Genomic DNA, 19,874 nt, shown 5'->3' with positions numbered 1-19,874 from the left:
CCTCCTCCTCCTCCTGAAGTGTAGGATGGTTAGACGAGTGTAGAAACCTAAGGAGAAGGGGGAAGGGGGAAGAACCAGGGTCAGGTGTAGAAGAATGGAGTATTGTATATACACTTGGCCATAAACTGAGCTGATAGTTGGGAATCTGCCTGACTAAATGCGCTAAAAATAACACACACACACACACACACACACACACACACACACACACACACACACACACACACACACACACACACACACAATGAATCATCTTTTTCATAAACCTAACAATATTCACACCTAATAATAAATAATAAAGAAGTTCAGACAATTATTAGATAACGAAGTAAAGATATTTGGGTCACTATCTTATTACAGATCTGAAACTGTTTGGATGTGGACTGCGTTGAGAAGGAAGACAGGGAAGTTGCTGAGTATTTTTTTTTTTTTTTTAATGCAAGGAACAAGGAACTAAAGGCCGGGCAAAACCTCCCATTCTTTGAGGAAGGAAAGTCAGAACATCTTCAAAGCAAATATCCTCATCAGCGATGTTGGGGTCACACGAATTTCCAGCCTCCTCTTGCTTCTGATCTATGTAGAAACTTGGGAAGGAAATGTCAAATACTTTCACCATTAAGATGCATCATCAGCTACAACTTTCTTTACTTTCCCTTGAATACTGAACCGATTGACAATTTCCTCTTAGGCAGATGCAGTGTTAAATGTTGTGTGTCGACCATCAAAATTATCACAACCCAGCTCAACCCAGGCCACTTTTCTCGGTGGCCTCGACTCAGGTGGGTCAGGTGCCATGAGAGTGTTGAGGACAAAGGCAGGAGAACTGTCAAAACGCGGCTTAGCTGGGTTAATCCTGTGGCATCTTAATCCCATAATGACAGCTGGGTATGGGATAAACTTACCACTACCACTCTCCTTCCCTTTCATAATACCAATTTAATTACAATTACAATTCATTACTTCAATTTTACTTTTAATTACAATTATGATTACGATTACAATATTTCTAAATAATTACATTTCAGTTAAATTACAATTACAATTACTCCAACCCTGCTCTCATCTCTTTTCTATACGATTTACTCCCAGTCCTCCATGTATGCAACAGGTCAACTCTGGAACTGTCTTCCTCTGTATTTCCTACTGCCTATGACCTCCAGTCTTTCAAACGCAGTGCATCCAGGCATCTCCAAATGAACACATCCTGAATTCAGCCCTCTTATTAATGTATTTAATTTCTGGGAGGGAGAAATCGTGCGGGCTTCTGGCCTTTGGTTCCTTCTTCCATGCATAAAAAAAATAATTCGTAAAGCTTAAGTAATTACAGATGCAAATTCACCCTTGAATCTTTGTTGGTTAGGGGAGAGAGAGAGAATGTATGTGTGTGTGTGTGTGTGTGTGTGTGTGTGTGTGTGTGTGTGTGTGTTCTACTTAACTGCTGCTTAAGATCAAGTTCCACTTAAGTGCCACTCAAGTTCCACTCAAGCGGCACTTAAGGGGAACTTGAACTTAAGTGACACTTAAGTAGAACACTTCCACATAGGTGCCACCTGAGTGCCACTTGAGGCACTTAAGTTGGCACTTAAATTGGGACAAGTTGGGAACTAAGTTGGCACTTGAGTTGGGACTTTAGTTGGAACTTGAGATGGGTCTTTAAGTTTGCGCTTCAGTTCGGTCATAGGTTGGCACTTGAGCTGGGACATAAGTTGGTGCTTGAGTTGGGACTTAAGTTGGCGCTTGAGTTGGGACTTAAGTTGGCGCTTGAGTTGGGACTTAAGTTGGCGCTTGAGTTGGGATTTAAGTTGGCGTTTGAGTTGGAACTTAAGTTGAGGCTTCAGATGGGACCTAAGATGGCGCTTGAATTGGGACTTAGGTTGGCGCTTGAGTTGTGACTTAAGTTGGTGCTTGAGTTGGGACTTAAGTTGGCGCTTGAGTTGGAACTTAAGTTGGCGCCAACTTAGATCCTAGCTCAAGTGACAACTAAAGTCCCAACTCAAGCGCCACATTTAGTCCCAATTAAAGGGCGAACATAGGTCTCAACTCAAGCACCAACTTAAGTTCCATTTCAAGCAGCAGCTTAAGTCCCAACTCAAGTGCAAACTTAAGTCCAAACTTAACTGCCAACGTAAATGCCAAATAAAGTGCTAACGTAAATGATAAGTGCAAACTTGTGTGCCAATTCAAGTGCCAACTTAAGTGCCAACTCAAATGCAAACTGAAGAGAAAACTCAAATGTTAACTTAACTGGAAACGCAAATGCTACCCTAAGTGCAAACGCGAATGCCAACTTAAGTGCAAACGCAAATCCCAACTTAAGTGCAAACTCACGTGGTGACGTAAGTTCCAATTCAAATGTTAACTAAAGCTCCGACTCAAGTGCCAAATTAAGTCCCAAAATAAGTGCCAACTTAAGTCCTATAACAAGTGCCAACTTAAGTCCTAAAACAAGTGCCAACTTAAATCCAACACAAGCGCCAATTTAAATCCCAAATCAAGTACCACCTAGTGATCAAACTCAAGTGTCAATTCGTCCCAACACAGGTACCACTTCGGTCCAAACACAAGTACCAACTTAAGTCCTAACACAAGTTCGAGATCAAGTCCTAACTCAAGCGCTAACTTAAGTCCCAACTTAAGCGCCAACTAAGGTCTCAACTCAAGCGCCAACTTAAGTCCCAAGTCAAGCGTAAACTTGTCCCAATCCAAGCACCAACTTTAGTCCCAACTCAAGCACCAACTGAAGTCCCAACTCAAGCACCAACTTAAGTCCCAACTCAAGCGCGAACTTAGGTCCCAACTCAAGCGCCAACTTAAGTAAAAACTCAAGCGCCAACCTAAGTCCTAACTCAAGCGCCAACTTAAGTCCTAACTCAGGCGCCAAACTAATTCCCAACTCAAGCACCAACTTAAGTCCCAAGTCAAGCGACAACCTAAGTCCCAAGTCAAGCGACAACCTAAGTCCCAACTCAAGCACCAAAGTAGATCCCAACTCAAGCCCCAATTCAAGTGCCAACTTAAGTCCCAACTCAAGCGCCAACTTAAGTCCCAACTCAAGCGCCAACTTAAGTCCCAACTCAAGTACCAACTTAAGTCCCAACACAAGCACCAACCTACGTCCCAACTCAAGCGCCAACCTAAGTCCAAACTCAAGTGCCAAAGTAGCTCCCAACTCAAGCACCAACTTAAGTCCCAACTCAAGCGCCAACATAAGTCCCAACTCAAGCGCCAACTTAAGTCCCAACTCAAGCGCCAACTGAAATTCCAACTCAAGCGCCAACTTAAGTCCCAACTCAAGCGCCAATTTAAGTCCCAACTCAAGCGCCAATTTAAGTCCCAACTCAAGCGCCAATTTAAGTCCCAACTCAAGCGCCAACTTAAATTCCAACTCAAGCGCCAACTTAAGTTTCAACTCAAGCGCCAACTTAAGTCCCAACTCAAGCGCCAACTAAAGTCCCAACTCAAATGCCAGCTTAGTTCCAACTTGTCCCAATTTAAGTGCCAACTTAAATGCCTAAAGTGGCACTCAGATGGCACCTATCCGGAAGAGTTTTACTTAAGTTCCACTAAGTTCAAGTTCCACTTGAGTGGCACTTAAGTGGCACTTTAGTGGAACTTAAGTGGAACTTAAGTGCCACTTAAGTGGCACTTAAGTGCCACTTAAGTGCCACTCAAGTGGAACTTGAACTTAGTGGAACTTAAGTAGAACTCTTCCGGATAGGTGCCATCTGAGTGCCACTTTAGGCATTTAAGTTGGCACTTAAATTGGGACAAGTTGGAACTAAGTTGGCATTTGAGTTGAGACTTTAGTTGGCGCTTGAGTTGGGACTTAAGTTGGCGCTTGAGTTGAAACTTAAGTTGGCGCTTGAGTTAGGACTTAAGTTGACGCTTGAATTGGGACTTAAGTTGGCGCTTGAGTTGGGACTTAGGTTGGCGCTTGAGTTGGGACTTAAGTTGGCGCTTGAGTAGGGACTTAAGTTGGCGCTTGAGTTGGAATTTAAGTTGGTGCTTGAGTTGGGACTTAAGTTGGCGCTTGAGTTGAGACTTAAGTTGACGCTTGAATTGGGACTTAAGTTGGCGCTTGAGTTGGGACTTAGGTTGGCGCTTGAGTTGGGGCTTAAGTTGGCGCATGAGTAGGGACTTAAGTTGGCGCTTAAGTAGGGACTTAAGTTGGCGCTTAAGTAGGGACTTAAGTTGGCGCTTGAGTTGGGACTTAAGTTGGCGTTGAGTTGGGACTTAGGTTGGCGCCTGAGTTGGACATAAGTTGGCGCTTGAGTTGGAACTTAAGTACGCGCTTGAGCTGGGATCTACATTGGCGCTTGAGTTTTGACCTAAGTTGGCACTTAAGGTTTCAATTGAGTTGGGATTAATGTTGGTGCTTGAGATGCAGCGTAAGTTGGCGCTTTAGTTGGGACTTGAGTTGACTTGTGAACTGGGACTTAAGTTGGTGCTTGAGTTGTAACTTACGTTGGCACTTGAGTTGTGACCTACGTTGGCACTTGAGTTGGGACTTCAGTTGGTGCTTGAGTTGGGACTTCAGTTGGTGCTTGAGTTGGAACTTAAGTTGGTGCTTGGATTGGGACAAGTTGACTCATGAGTTGGGATCTTAGTTGGCACTTGAGTTGGGACTTAAGTTAGCGCTTGAGTTAGGACTTGAGCTCGTACTTGTGTTAGGACTTCAGTTGGTACTTGTGTTTGGGCCCAAGTAGTACCTGTGTTGGGACTTGAGTTGACACTTGAGTTTGAGCTATAGTTGGTACTTGAGTTGGGATTTAAATTGGCGCTTGTGTTGGATTTAAGTTGGCACTTGTCTTAGGATTTAAGTTGGCACTTATTTTGGGACTTAATTTGGCACTTTGGTCGGAGCTTAACATTTGAATTGGCACTTACGTCACCACGTGAGTTTGCACTTAAGTTGGCATTTAAGTTGACATTTGAGTTTTCTCTTAAGTTTGCATTTGAGTTGGCACTTAAGTTGGCACTTGAACTGGCACTCACATTTGCACTTATCATTTACGATAGCACTTTATTTGGCACTTAAGTTGGCAGTTAAGTTTGGACTTAAGGTGGCACTTGAGTTGGGACTTAAGCTGGTGCTTGAATTGGAACTCCAGTTGATGCTTGAGTTGGGACGTAAGCTCGCCCTTTCGTTGGGACTAAAGATGGTGCTTGAATTGGGACTTGAGTTTCCGCTTGAGATGAAACATGATGGAGGTTGAGTTGGGACTTAAGTTGTAACTTAAGCTAAGACCCAAGCTGGCGCATGAGTTTGGACCTGAGTTGACGTTTGAGCTGGCACTTATTTTGTCACTTGAGTTGGCACTTATGTTGTCACGAGTTGGCACTTGTGTTGTCACTTGAGTTGGCACTTATGTTGTCACTTGAGTTGGGAGATATGTTTGCGCTTGAGTTGCAACATAAGTTGGCGCTTTAGTTGGCACTTAAGTTAGCTCTTGAGTTGGCATTTACGTTGGCACTAGTTGGAGCTTTCGTTGACACTTACGTTGGCACTTGAGTTGGAGCTAACGTTGGCACTTGAGTTGGGACCTATGCTGACCCGTGAGTTGTGATTAAGCTGGTGCTTGAGTTGGGACTAAGGTTGGCGCTTGAGTTGAGACATGGGTTGGCACTTGAGTTGGGACCTACGTTGGCGCTTGAGTTTTGACCCAAGTTGGCACTTGAGTTGGCACTTAAGGTTTCACTTGAGTTGGGATTAATGTTCGTACCTGAGTTGGCACGTTGTCACTTGAGTTGGCACTTAAGTTGATTCATTAGTTGGGACTTAAGTTGACACTTGAGTTGTAATTTACGTTGGCACTTGAGTTGGGACTTAGGCTGGCGCTTGGGTTGGGACGCTTGAGCTGATACTTAAGTTTCCGCTTGAGTTGGGACTAAGTTAACGCTTGAGTTATGACTTGAGTTGGTACTTGTGTTAAGACTTAAGTTGGTACTTGCGTTTGGTAACTGTGTTGGGACCTGAGTTGGCACTTGTGTTTGAACGTCAGTTCGTACTGGAGTTGGGATTTAAATTGGCCCTTGTGCAGAGAGGATGGGGAAGGGTAGGGGGAGGAGATGAAGGGGGGAGTCGTAGGGGGAGGAGAGGAGGGGGGGAGAGGGTCCGAGGACTGGCAAGGAGGGGAGAAAAGGAGGGGGCGAAGGAGATAATGGCAGGAAGGGAGGAAATGCTGAAAAGAACAGGGAGGGAGAAGAGGGAAGGATGTGAAAAGGAAGATGGAAGGAAAAGGAGTGGAAATGGTGAAAAGAATTAGGAGGAGGAAAAGGGAACTGGATGGGAAAAAGTGAGGAAGGGGAAATAGGGAAAGAAAGAGACGTCGAAGAAAGGAAGGAATTAAGGAAAAAAGGGAAGGAAAGAAGGAGTTAGCCTGAGACGTAAAGAGAAGTAAGGTCGTTCCCACAAAGGTTCGAGACAGGCAGACAAAAGATAAGAGAGAGAGAGAGAGAGTTATCGTGCTATCGGACAGACGTAAACATGAAGCAAACTAAACATTATAATGCTAACAAAAACAACACTAATTCTACTGTAAATTTGTGTTTATCTGACGGAAGTGGGCCACTGACAGCCTGAATATTATGTTGTGGTTCCATGAAATTTAATTAGCTTTATTCCTGCTCTAAAAATGAGTCTCCTTGGTTACTATAGCCGCGGCGCGCGACTCTGAGGTTGTTATTATCGTGTATAATATGTTCGTGAATAATAATATTCGTGGATAATATATCCGTGCATAATAATAAGATTCGTGTGTAATATTATTCGTGTATAATATATTCGTGCATACTTATATTCGTGTGTCATATTATTCGTGTATAATATATTCGTGCACAATAATATGATTCGTGTATATGTTCGTGTATAATAATATTCGTGCATAATAATATGATTCGTGTATAATATGTTCGTGTATAATAATATTCGTGTATAATATATTCGTGCATATAATATGATTCGTGTATAATATGATACGAAATCGGACGCACTCTCGAATGGTAGGTTGCCAGGGTACGATAATGACAACCTCAGAGTCCTGCTCCGCGACTACAGTCTATTCAGTCCTCTAATCTGACTATAGTGGGTATTGTGTCGCGGGTATCGTGAACTGTGGCAGGAGTTGTAAATATTGTTTTGGTTATCGTGGATATTGTGATTACTGTTCCTGTTACCGCAGTGGGCTAATTAACTTTGCTGAGTGTGTGTGTGTGTGTGTGTGTGTGTGTGTGTGTGTGTGTGTGTGTGTGTGTGTGTGTGTGTGTGTGTGTGTGTGTGTGTGTGTGTGTGTTTTGATGCAAGGAAGAAGGAACCAAAAGCTAGAAGACGGCAAGATTGTTCCTCCCAAGAAGAAAAATAAAAACAAAACAAGTCCGGTATCGCGGGAGCTCGATTCCTGGTGCGGGCAGGTGTCACTCAAGCCAGGTGTCCATATGTCCCTTGTCCTGTAGTTTGGCGGGTAAAATGGGAGTCCAGGGTAACGCTTGGTGGGGGTAACTGTGGTAACCTGGATGATAGAGTGGCTGTTTGTCCCTGGATACTGGTTGAAGTGTTGGCTGGGTTAGAGGGACAGGTTAGAGTTTGAATTCTGTGTATGGCTGTGGGAATGGGAGAGGTAAGGGCACGATATATGGTGTTAATATATGGTGAGTATGTTTGATTGATGTATGGTGTTAATATATCGTGGGTATGGGCGCGATATATAATGTTGATGTATCGTGGGTATGGCTGTTTGGGTATGGTAGTGTGTGTGTGTGTGAGACAGTGTTGTTTTGAGGTGAGCGTACCGCTATACCTGACTCTCTCTTACCTGTCATTCCTCACCCCCCCCTCCCCTGGCCTCACCTGTCCTCTCCTTGTAAATATGCTCTACTTTGATACCCTTCTCTTCTCTCCCAGTCTTATCATCTCTTCTCTGCTTTGTCTTATGTTCTCCCTTTTCCTTCTCTCCTTTCTTCCTCTGTCATTTTCCCTCCCTCCCACCTTTCCTGACCTCCCCTTTCCTACATACCTTCCTCCCTCTTCCCCTCCCTCTCCCTCACTCACCCCCTTACCCTTTAGGCTTGTCTTTCCCGGATATTCTTCTCTCTCTTCTTCTCGTCTCTTATTCTCTCTTCCCACCCCCACCTTCCCTCCCCCTTTTCTCTCATGGCCCTCATCTACCCTTCCGTCTCTTTCCTGTCCTCATCTTCCCTTCCCTCTCTCCTACCCTCTTCTACCTTTCCCTCTCTCTTCTACCCTTCTCTACTCTTCCCTCCCTCTCTCTCCTACCGTCATCTGCTCTCAACTTTCTCACATCTATCCTTATCTTCCCTCTCCTCTTTCCTACCCTCATCTACCCTTCCCCCTCTCTCCTGTCCACATCTGCCTTTCCGACGGCCACCTCTATTTTTCTACCCCGTCTCTACCACTCCTCTCCCTTCGTCCTCCCCTCTTCACTTGTCTGTTCTGTTTTCGTCTCTCTTTCCTCCATTCTGCTTCCCTTTCCTTCCTCCTCCTCTTTCTTATCTACCTCTCCCATCTCTTTGTCTTCTTTCCTCTTGTTTCCTCTCCCTTACCCATTTTTTTCTGTCCATACCTTCCTTTCCTTCATCTCTTCTTTCTTTTTCCTCCTTTCCTCCCCTTCTTCCCACCCCCCTTCCCTTCTTTACTGCCCCGCCCCACCTTCATCCGTTTCCTTCCTCCTCCCCTCTCATCCTCTCTCTGCATTCCTTCCACATTCTCTCCCTCTCCCCTCTCCTTCTCCACTTCTCCCCCTCATTCTTCATTCCCCATCTCCTCCCCCTTCTCCCTCCTCCTCCCCTCCTCCTTCCTCCTCCCCCTCCCCTGCCCATCTCCTTCTCCTTTCCTTCCTACTCTTCTCACTCCCTTCCCCCTCCCCTCCCTCCCTCCCTCCCTCCTCCTCGTGCCCCACCTTCATACCTTTCCCTCCACACCCTTCCCCCTCCCTCATGCATTCCTCCTCCTTTGACCTCTACTTCTCTCTCTCTCTCTCTCTCTCTCTCTGGTATATAAGATAAAATAACAAATACGTGTGATATATAATATGAACTATAATCGTGGTAGGGAAAAAAACTGGAATTCTAGGTTTCAGAGTATTACTTTGTTGAAACAATAGACGAAAGCTCGATATATCACTCTTACTTTTTTTCCTTAGGGAAATTATACGTCAGGATGGTGTGTGTGTGTGTGTGTGTGTGTGTGTGTGTGTGTGTGTGTGTGTGTGTGTGTGTGTCATTAGGTTCATACAATCTTGACGTACATTATGTCTAACCTCAGGAAAGCTGAACACTGAAAGACGAGCGTTGTTATATTGAAAGATTGAGCAACACCCACTACTTATTATTCAGAAATTTTTATATGTTTACCTAATGTGATAGTAAAATATAACATGGTCGTAACTGTCAAGAAATATCAAATGGAATTCACCACTCTTACGCAAGAAAAGAAAAGAAAAGAAAAACTAATCACGGTAGCCTACTTTCTCTCTCAATTGTTTGATTTAAATTCTTCAGTATAGTGACTTCTCGTTTTTTCTTTCATTTATTTTTATTATTATTATTATTATTATTATTATTATTGTTATTGGTGGCAGTAGTAGTTGTAGTAGTAGTAGTAGTATCATCATTGTTGTTATTATTAGTGGTAGTAGTAGTAGCAGTGGTATAATTATAATTGTTGGTGGCTGTGATTTTTGTTTCATGGGATAGATTGGGAATTAATGATGATAGCCTGGTTGTGATAGTGGTTTTATTAATAGTGATAGTAGCTGCAGTCATAATATAATAAAAATAATAATAATAATAATAATAATAATAATAATAATAATGGTACAGTAATAAAATTTCTTCGTATTACTATTATTATTATTATTATTATTATTATTATTATTATTCCTATTTTTATACAGAGATAAGGAAACTATTTACTGCTACTTCTACTCTTACTACTACTACTACTACCACTACTGTTATAAATCTCAAAATCTCAAAGAAATCGTTCGTAAATCCCCAAAATTATCCATACCTTAACTCTGAGGTACTTTCCGCATTGCTCCATCTGCCGCCATAACGGTATATCAGTTGCCGCTTACCACTGGCCTCGACAAGATTCATTATTTCCCTCTATTTCAATCTTTTTACTCATAATTTCGTCATGTATTGGTAGATTTAATTATTTATTGGTTATTTCTTTATTTTGTGTTTGATGGTGATGTTTTTCGGGTAATTTTTTTACGAGCTCTTGTTGATGTTAGAGTTGCCACATGTACTCAACCTACTTTTCTCCTATGTTTAATCTGTGTGTGTGTGTGTGTGTGTGTGTGTGTGTGTGTGTGTGTGTGTGTGTGTGTGTGTGTGTGTGTGTGTGTGCTTCTTGGTTTGTTTTTATATTTTCTCACAATGTAAAGGAAAAAACAAAAAAGAAGAGTATACAGGTAATCATTACAGTATGAAGGTCAGTGTCCAGCAACGTCCCTCATGCGGTTTGATGGAGTCTCGTCCTTCCCATTTATTTTCACTTTTTATGTTTGTTTTGACGTTGAGTAGAACAAATATTTACCTCAGATTTCTCTCGGTAGGTAGCTTTTCATAATCTCGTTTATTTATTTATTATTTCCCTACTGGACCAGAGGTGTGAGCGGTTCCGTCAGTCCGTCAGTCCGTCTGCAATTTCGTGTCCGCTCCGTAACTTCACATGCAGGGACAGATTTTGATATAACTTCACACAATTGTTCCCCATACCACGATGGTGTGTCGCGCGCAATCATTCCCAGGGTCAAGGTCATACTTGGGGCTCAAACAAGGTCGAGTGCTGTCATTCTTAACAGCCACACCTACATTCGTGTCCGCTTCGTAACTCCCACATGCATGTACAGATTTTGATGAACCTTCACACAATTGTTCCCTATACCATGACGGTGTGTCTTGCGGAACAGCCAGCATCTACTCTCAGGGTCAATTACATCTGTATATCATCCTAGAGGAGACTTTGTAGTGCACGGCAGTACTGAATGCACTGCTCATTTATTTATTTATTTACTTATATATTTATTTTGCAAAGAAGGAACGAAATGCCAGAAACCCACAAAATTATTCCCTAAAAAACATGATGATAATAATAATAATGAAATTAGTAGTAGTAGACTAAAAGTAGTAGTAGTACTAGCTGTAGTAGTAATAGAAGTAGTAGTAATAATAATAATAACTGGTATTTTTATTCGTGTTTAAATAGTAGCAATTACGCATAGGAAAATATCGAGGCGTTATGCTGTATGGGAAAAAAAAGAAAGAAATCTCCAAGGAATTTCTGCTGATATTAATCCATAAACCTTGCAGCTTGACTGATGACTGGGCATTGTTAGGAAAGTTTGACTAGTAACCAAGGAGACAACTGAAGACAAACTAATCGTGAGGGAATTTCAACTCCCCTGATAGTGATCCATAAGCCCTTCCGCACGATTGATGGTCAGGCGTAGTTAGGAGGGTTTGACTAGTAACCAAGGAGACGACAGAATGGAAAAATAAATCGTGAGGGAATTTCAACTCTTGTGATAGTGATCCGTAAACCTGCTTGATTGATGTCCAGGCCTAGTTAGGAGAGTTTGACTAGTAACCAAGGAGACTCATTCGTACTTCATAAAGGCTCCCAAGTCGTGGAAATGACCCAGTTCCGTCATATGAAAATAAACTGACTATACAAAAGAAAGTATATGACAAGATTTCAGCCCATAGGTTAATGTGGAGTATGGAAATAAGGCGCTGTTAAAGTGTTGTTAAGTCGGCATTGGCCAAGAAAAGCGACACACACACACACACACACACACACACACACACACACACACAGGCAGACAGACAGACAGACAGACAGGGAGGGAAAAAAAATCCGGCCACACAAAAAGTGATAACCGCAAACTCGCCACCTCCTTCCCACGCCATCGTACTTGTAACACCACATTGCTGTACATTTTATAGCGGTTTCTTCCGGACCAACGTTGTGCTGTTATATTTAAACGTATGATGTATTTTGTGATGGTGATGTATGTGGCTTTGATTTATTGTGGTGGTGATGTATGTGGCTTTGATTTATTGTGATGGTGATGTGTGTGGCTTTGATTTATTGTGATGGTGATGTGTGTGGCTTTGATTTATTGTGATGGTGATGTGTGTGGCTTTGATTTATTGTGATGGTGATGTATGTGGCTTTGAGTTGGTGATATTTATGGTGCTTTTCCGTGATTTATTTGTTTATATATTTGTTTATTTTCACTTTTTATATTTCTTGCGGTTTCTTCCAGCCCAACGTTGAGCTGTTATTTTTAGACAATTTAAATATATATTGTAATGGTCATGTGTGTGGTTTTGATTTAGTGCCATCTGTGAATGATTTTGTTATACTGTATTTATGTTATATATTCTTCTGCTCCTACTCCTCCTTATCATCATCATCATCATCATCATCATCATCCGTCATAATAATCTTCCTTTTTTCTTCTTCTATTTCTTGTTCTTTCTTCCTTTTTCTTTCATTTTTCTTCTTCATCATCTTCCACTTTTTCCTCCTCCTCCTCCTCCTTATCATCATCATCATCATTATCATCATAATATTCTTCTTCCTCTTTTTCTTCTTCCACTTCTTGTTCATTCTTTCTTTTTTCATTCTTCTTCATCTTCTTGCACTTTTTCCTCCCTCTCCTCCTCCTCCTCCCCTTCTTCCATTTCTTCATCCTCCTCCTCCTCTTCTTCCATTTCTTCATCCTCCTCCTCCTCTTCTTCCATTTCTTCATCCTCCTCCCCCTCTTCTTCTTAACACTTAGGCAGCACCATGGATACCCCCACAAGCCTTTCTATAATCGTCTTTCCCTTTTCTTCAGATGGTGTCATCGTCTCGTGCCCTGGACCTGGGTGACCCGTGCACCCCCATGGCCTGGCAGCAGCGGGACATCAACTACCACCAGAACGGCTACCAAGACAGATACGGACCAGGTGAGACACTGCAGCGTTATTGGGAGGACATTTTTGAGGGACATCTGGGGTAATCTGAGACATTAGTGGACATTTTGGGGACATTTTCAGACATTTGGGGCATTTGGGGAATATTTTGAGACATTTGGGGCATTTTGGGATATTCAGAGACATTTTTGGGATATTTTTGGACATTCTGAGACAATTGGGGACATTTGGGGGACTGTTGAGACATTTTGTGTGATATTTTGAAACATTCTATGACATTTTTTAGACATTTTGGGATATTTTGAGATGCTTTCAGACATTTAGGGGTGTTATGAGACATTTTTGGACATTTAGAGACATTTGGGGACATTGTGACATTTTAGGACCTTTGGTAGATATGCCTGAGACTATTGGGACATTAACTACCACCATAATGGGCATTAAAGATAGATATGAATCGGGTGGGATATAAGGGGTACATGTGGGGGTTTATTGTAAAGGTTTTTGGGACATTAAGGGATGTTTGGTGGATGCAGTTAAGACGTTTGGGATGTCAACTACTTCCCAGACAGATTCCGGACCAAGTGGGATATATAGGTCTGGTGGGACATACTAGATATATTTGGGAAGCATTTTGGGACATTTTGGGACACTTCTTGGGTATTCCTAAGACTCTGAGGACATTGTGGACCACCAGAACGGATATCAAGACGTGCAGACCAGGAGGAGTGAAGAAGTGGGATTGTGGAAGTATAGTTATACTCTTTTCACTTTAACTTGGTCCAAAATTATCACCTCTCCACCTGAATTCCTGAGTTGTAACAATAGAGTAATGCTAGAATTTTATGCTAGTCATGAAGAAGTGCTGTGGAATAAATGGAGAACCATAGTACTGTATTGTTATGTTCTGCCATTGAGCAGTGGGAAATAAGCTAAAAGTGACAAAAATCTGGGTCAGGTTAGGGTGAAAAGAGTATAGTTGTTGACTTGTACCCAGGAGAGCAGTGCATTTTGGTGGCATCACATCTTATTTTGGTGAGGGATGCTTTAATGAGGTGGCATCGATGTAGCCGAGAAGTTCCACTCTCTGGTTATGCAAGTCTATCATCTCGCTCCCTATACCCTGAAAAGAAGATGGTGGACTTCATGAGAGGGGCAGATTCAACCAGCAGTCCACCAGGTTAATGTCCAGATGAGACTGGTGCCACAATATTAACAACACCAATCACACTTCGCCTGCCTTGTGGCATCACTCGTTCCATAATGCATGACCTTCAGGGTGACATGGCCTTTTATTCTTGTCTGCTATGGAAGCTTCGTAACTCCTCTTCCATACCAGCTTACATCTCCATAGTGCATGTTGTAGTGCTTTTAGTCTAACCTGACAAAGATCCTTAACCTCTTTCAGCTCAGTTGATGGCCAGGTGTAGTCAGATTGGACTCTTGATTTGACTGTACTGTACTCTGCAATGTTTAATTAGGTGTAAAATTGCCATCTCTTCTTGAATGCAGAATTGTAACAACATATTAACACTAGAATATGATGCAATTCATGAAGAAAGTTATGAAAAGGATGTTGATCCATAGTTTTGTCTTACTCTGCCACTGATCTTCATCTTAAGACTTCAGGAATCCCTGTATTAAGGGTGACCATGGAAGAGCTGATGTTTTCAATGGGCTGTAAGATAAACCAAGTGCAAAAACCAGCTAATTGCTTCTGATCAGTTGCTAGAAACTGTTGGGAGAAAAATCAAAGATGTGCAGTATGATAAGTAACGGAGTGAGAGTCTTGACTTAAGCATTGACTCATAACTTGGGTTTGGATTTTCTACATAAGAGTGATGATTGTATGGCTAGTTAGCTACCAAGTTTGTTGCTACACATCACTCTCATGGTAGTACCTCCAAAGGTCAGTGGTAGTCAACCTCCTGCTCTCATCAGTTGTAATTGAAGCAGTCTCGTCTGTGCTTCAAAACTGAAGGAGGGAGGTTTGAACAAAGACTTCCTTTGCTACTTACCCATGTTCCAAAAGGTATTTCTAAAACTGGATTAAATTTCCACGTGGTGCAAGAAGTAGAGTTTTCCTGTAACTTCAGCACATTAAGGGCTTTTATCTCAGAGCTACCCTTCCCACTAACTCCCTAAATTCTTCATCTCTTTACTGTGGTGTTGCATTGCTTTGTCTATTGCTTCTGCTGTCTCATGGTCTCGCTTGTGCATTTTCTGCTTGCATTCCTTCCCCATTATGGCAAGCATGTAGCACCCACAGTGCTATACACTGTCACCCCGTTAAGGCCCAGCTCTGCAATGTGACAGAAAACTGGTGTTTTCAGGGTTTCATATATGGTAACTGGTCATTTCCGGAACTGTCATTTCCAGTGTGTTTGACCTCTAAAATGTCAGTCTGTGTACCTTAAAATGAATGGATCTTGAATATGGCTTTCTTTTTGCCTAATTTCCTTTGGAAAGAAGAAGTATTGCATGGTCTCAGCCTTGGGTTCATTCTTGTTTGCATGAAAAGTGGGAAGTTTGTGAAGGCCATTCCCGTACCTTCAGTGCAAGAGATCACATCTAAGCCTAAAAAACACTGTCTGGTATAAGGCACAAAAAGTTGCTATCACAGTCCATGGTGTACACTCATACTCTAGAGTTTGCCCCTTTGAGTGCCCATTGACAACAGGGCTGTGATGATAATGCTGCCACTGCTGCTGCTGCTGCTGCTTGATCTCCCATTTTCATGCACATTGGCAACAGTGTCATGGTAATAATGCTGGTGCTGGTGGTGATGATAATGATGATGATGACGATGACATATTCCAGGTGCGGGAGGTCATGGCAGCAGTCGTGCGGGTCCACCTTCCACTAGTGACCGTATCAGCCATCGCACTGACAAGTCCTGGCGCACGCACCGTGATTCACGTGACTCGGGCAACTCTGGCCACCCACACCTGATGCCTTACCCAGACCAGTACAGCCACACCCCTGCCCACTATCCCCCATCCCGCCCATCATACTCCAGTGGACGCCCAGCATCCCGCCCACACAGCCCCTCCACCACATCCTCCTCCTCCACCTCATCCAGCGGAGATGACAGTGAGCAAGTTGCTGGCCCAGCTATGCCCCCACCTCATTATGGCTACTCTGGCTACTACCCTGGTTATCCCCCACCTGCCCCGCCCCCTGGCACCATCAAGTCGGCCCATTCAGTGCCGGCCCTGGCCCTGGCCACCTGGGATGGTGAGCCCTGCCCTGTGCATGGTGGTGCCCCTCCTGGCACTGGTCCCATGCCCTATCCTGGCCCTGTCCCACCCCCTGGCTACCCCCCCATGGTACCAGGACCTGTGTCCATGCCAATCCCACCCCCACCCGGCCCCACTCGCCGCGTCAACTCAATCTATGACATGAGGCTGGGATCATCACCGCCATCAGCCATCTATGGCACCCTGCCTGGCCGACCAGTGCCATCTGACAGACGCAGCCTTGCAGGATCATCGGTGGCCCCCGCTGGCATTCCACCCCACCTCCTGCCGCCCATGGCACGACCACTGCCCATAGTGGTAGATGAGAAGGGCAACCCAGAGCCGCTGCCAGTGCGCCAGACCGGGGACAAGGCCGGGACGCTGCCACCAGCCGTGGTGGCCAAGGTGGCAGCGTCGGTGGCAGGCGACGAGGACAAGGAAAAGAAGCGCGTGTGTTGCCGTGGTGGAGCGTGTGTCGGATGGATCATATTGGCACTGATCTGTCTTGGAGTATTACTGGCTGTCATGCTCAGGTTTATACTCTAGTCACAGTCCATAAGGGTATAGTGGTTAGGACGCCCCAGTTAGAGTGATGGCCTTGCATACAGAGGGGTCGTTTCCCAAGAGGTGGCTGGATTTTTTTTTTTTTTTTTTTCCCCATAAAACTTAGAACACCTCTGTTCGAATGACAGCCTTACCTAGGGCCATTTCCTAAGAGGTGAATGGAGGTCTTTTTGTCATGTTATACCACATTGGAGTCAGCTGGTTTCCCACCCTTAAATGTACTGGCTTATGTTAGCCAAGCCTAGGACCCTTACACCTTGAAAGGGACAATAGGAACTGGCTGTTTTGATATGGTGACCATTGCTCATTCAGACTATCAAAATTTACAAGATAAGCATATATTTTTATAACCTTGTAGCATTTTACGTGAATACAAAGTATCTTGTATAATGAACTTTACATCACTCATATGATAAAGTATTGTATTTCAAGTGGCTTTGGAAACTTTGTAAGACTCCTTTCTTAGCAGTTATATAATTCTGTGCTTTACATTTCAGTGGCCTCTTACATCACTGATAAAAACTATGTTGATAATGAAACAAGATAAATAACACAAAAGATAATGTTATCATGTATTAAGTAAAATATTTCACTCGAGAAGAGGTATGAAGTCTTCTGTGCCATTGAAAATATGACCAAGAGATGTTTGGAGCAGAGTGGCGGTAGGGATTAAGATATTATTTTATTATATCCCAGTTTTATATGTATGTAACGTTAACCCCCTTCAGTTTGATGGTGTGTTCATTATTTAATTCTTGCTGCAACGGACAATTTTTATTCCATCTATACTGTACTTGTATATCTATAGCCAGACATCTTTATCTCAGAAAGGATAGCCACAATGATTCTTCATGTCATTCTGTCCTCCAGCATCAGGCAGCCCTCTTTCCAGCTCACCCCCCTCTTCCTCATATACCTCTCCACCTCATCTTTTTGATTCTTGAGCCGTTAGTCAGGAAGGAGTTGATTAAAGGATAATATCTAACCCCTTGAGTTCAGAGTCTCTCCTAAGCTAAATAAAATAGTCGAGATAGCAAGAATTAAATACAAAATATCTATCATCAGTGGGAAGTGGTTAATATTGTTTCAAAGCTGTAATGGAGAATACAGCCTCCCTATACATATCCATCGTTAGTTTGTATTATTACATTGGTAGAGATACTGTATGCTAAGTTTATATAATATGTGTATATATATGTTATCTGTGCTGGTACACTTTTATTTTTACTTATGCAAATGCTGGTTTACATTTTGTGTACATGAATTCTGACACGTTTGTATATACAATATAATGTACAGTAAGTCTTTGTTATATGTCATTGATCAAACACTAAAGTACTGTAGTATTAGTAGTTCAACCTCAGGCTCATCTGAACATGAACCCAGTGGACTGCAGGCAGAAGTTGCCTTATTTCCACTGGCCACCATCCTCCTTTTGGGGGATAGGGAGGGACTAAAGGACTGGGCAGCTCCTTTGCTTGATTATATTGGTATCATTACATGAAAGTGTCCCCCTCCATAACTAGTAACCAAGTAAAATCAGTTGATGCCATGTTTCCTCTTAAGAAGTCCTCATATATAAGTTGGCCATGGTATAGCTGGTGTTTCACATGGACTGGAAGCTAAACCAAGTGCATACACCGCGTAATTATATCCCAACCATTGCTGGGAAGTGTTGGGAGGAAAGGAGTCTAAGATGTGTAACACTAGTTTTAACTATGTGAGGCTTTCAGCTTGGCCTTTGACTCTGTTTACTTGTTTCCTGCCTGAGAGTACCAGTAAATATAAAAAATATGTGTTTGGCATATAACGAAGACTTCGTGTATAAGACTGAGGCATTACTGACTATGGTGCTGGGATGGACAAATATATATACATTATAATTATATTTTTCATCAGTGTACATATAATAATATCTGGAGAGCCATTAAACTATTGAATGGATATAGGGTTCATTTCATATCCTTCCAGCCTAAAAATTCCCTTCCTGCAGTGAAGGGTATATATAGTGCTTTTGTTGTAACCTTATGTAACTCCTTTCAGCTCACTTGATGATCAAATCTATTGACTATATTGTGCTTTGTTCCCTTTAACTAGGGAAAAAATTACCATCTCTCCATCTTGATATCGAAGCAGTAACAGTAGATTAGCATAGGATGAAGACCTATAGTATTGTCTCTTACCAATGAGCTAGGGAGAAAAAGCTGCCATAGTAAAAAAATCTTTGCCATTTTAAAGTGAATGAACTATTTAGTTGAACAGACTTACTTGTACCTTATAACTGAGGTGTATCAAATTCCATGCAACCACAACTTATCATTCAAGTTGTGGGAGTGGCCCAATTCTGTCAAGTGAAAACAGATTAACAGGCTTCTCTGTTCTCCACTGATTTCAGGAATGGGTGAAAGGATAGCCAGGCAGAGGGTGAAGTGTGACAGATATTGGTGATAAATACAGCATGCAAAAATTTCTCCTTTCTGCAAGACACCATGCACACAACATGCATGTGTTCCTCACTATTGCAAGACAGTTGATGGTCTTGGCTCAGGTTAGTCAGATTTAACAAGTGAGCGTAGTAGTATTTTGAAGGGCAAGATGGTTGTAGTGTGTTGGTTCTAACTTAAGAAGATTCTTAACCCCTTTCAGCACATATGATGGCTAGGAGTAGTCAGAAAGAAGTTCCGTATGACTAATAACCATGGTGACTCATTCCTACTTCATAATTAAGGCGTATTGAGTTTTATGTAACCTTGTCTAAGAATTGAAGTTGGGGGAATAGACCAGTTCTGTCAGATGAAATTGAACTATCTTACAGGGTTGATGAACCTGCAAGAAAGTGGGTCTGCTATGTTCATATGAAAGTGCAACCCTGTCAGTGAGTGAGAGAGAGCTTTCCAGGTTACAGTCATTTTAAATGACCCCTCTTGGAATAGGCGAAGGCATTACCGGGATGGATGGTGTAAGTAATAGAGAAATCATGGATATTTCCAGATTGGAGAAGGGGCAATAGAAGTGGGATGTGTCAAACCACTGTCATGTGTTCCTCCATGCATATTTCATCCAACTATTTTGATCCCTTGTCAGTTTCTGACTTTCCTCAACTTTCATATCTTGCATTTT

The 19,874-nt window shown here is 42.6% G+C and overlaps 1 protein-coding gene across 1 annotated transcript; it reads left to right on the top strand.

Annotated features, from left to right (window-relative positions):
• Positions 1-12,872: 12,872 nt before the first annotated feature.
• LOC145408485 (uncharacterized) lies at positions 12,873-16,754 on the top strand. Its single transcript, XM_080279218.1, has 2 exons — positions 12,873-12,984; positions 15,772-16,754. Exons 1-2 carry the CDS (start codon positions 12,873-12,875, stop codon positions 16,734-16,736), a joined length of 1,077 nt encoding a protein of 358 aa, XP_080135344.1. The 3' UTR covers positions 16,737-16,754.
• The last annotated feature ends 3,120 nt before the right edge of the window (positions 16,755-19,874 follow it).

The sequence above is a fragment of the Coenobita brevimanus genome, chromosome 77 (assembly GCF_032717465.1).
Source record: "Coenobita brevimanus isolate Jiangsu-jjx chromosome 77, ASM3271746v2, whole genome shotgun sequence".
In the NCBI taxonomy this organism is placed as follows: domain Eukaryota; kingdom Metazoa; phylum Arthropoda; class Malacostraca; order Decapoda; family Coenobitidae; genus Coenobita; species Coenobita brevimanus.
Note: the sequence above shows the minus strand (reverse complement) of the source record. Positions and strands in the feature narration are given on the sequence as shown.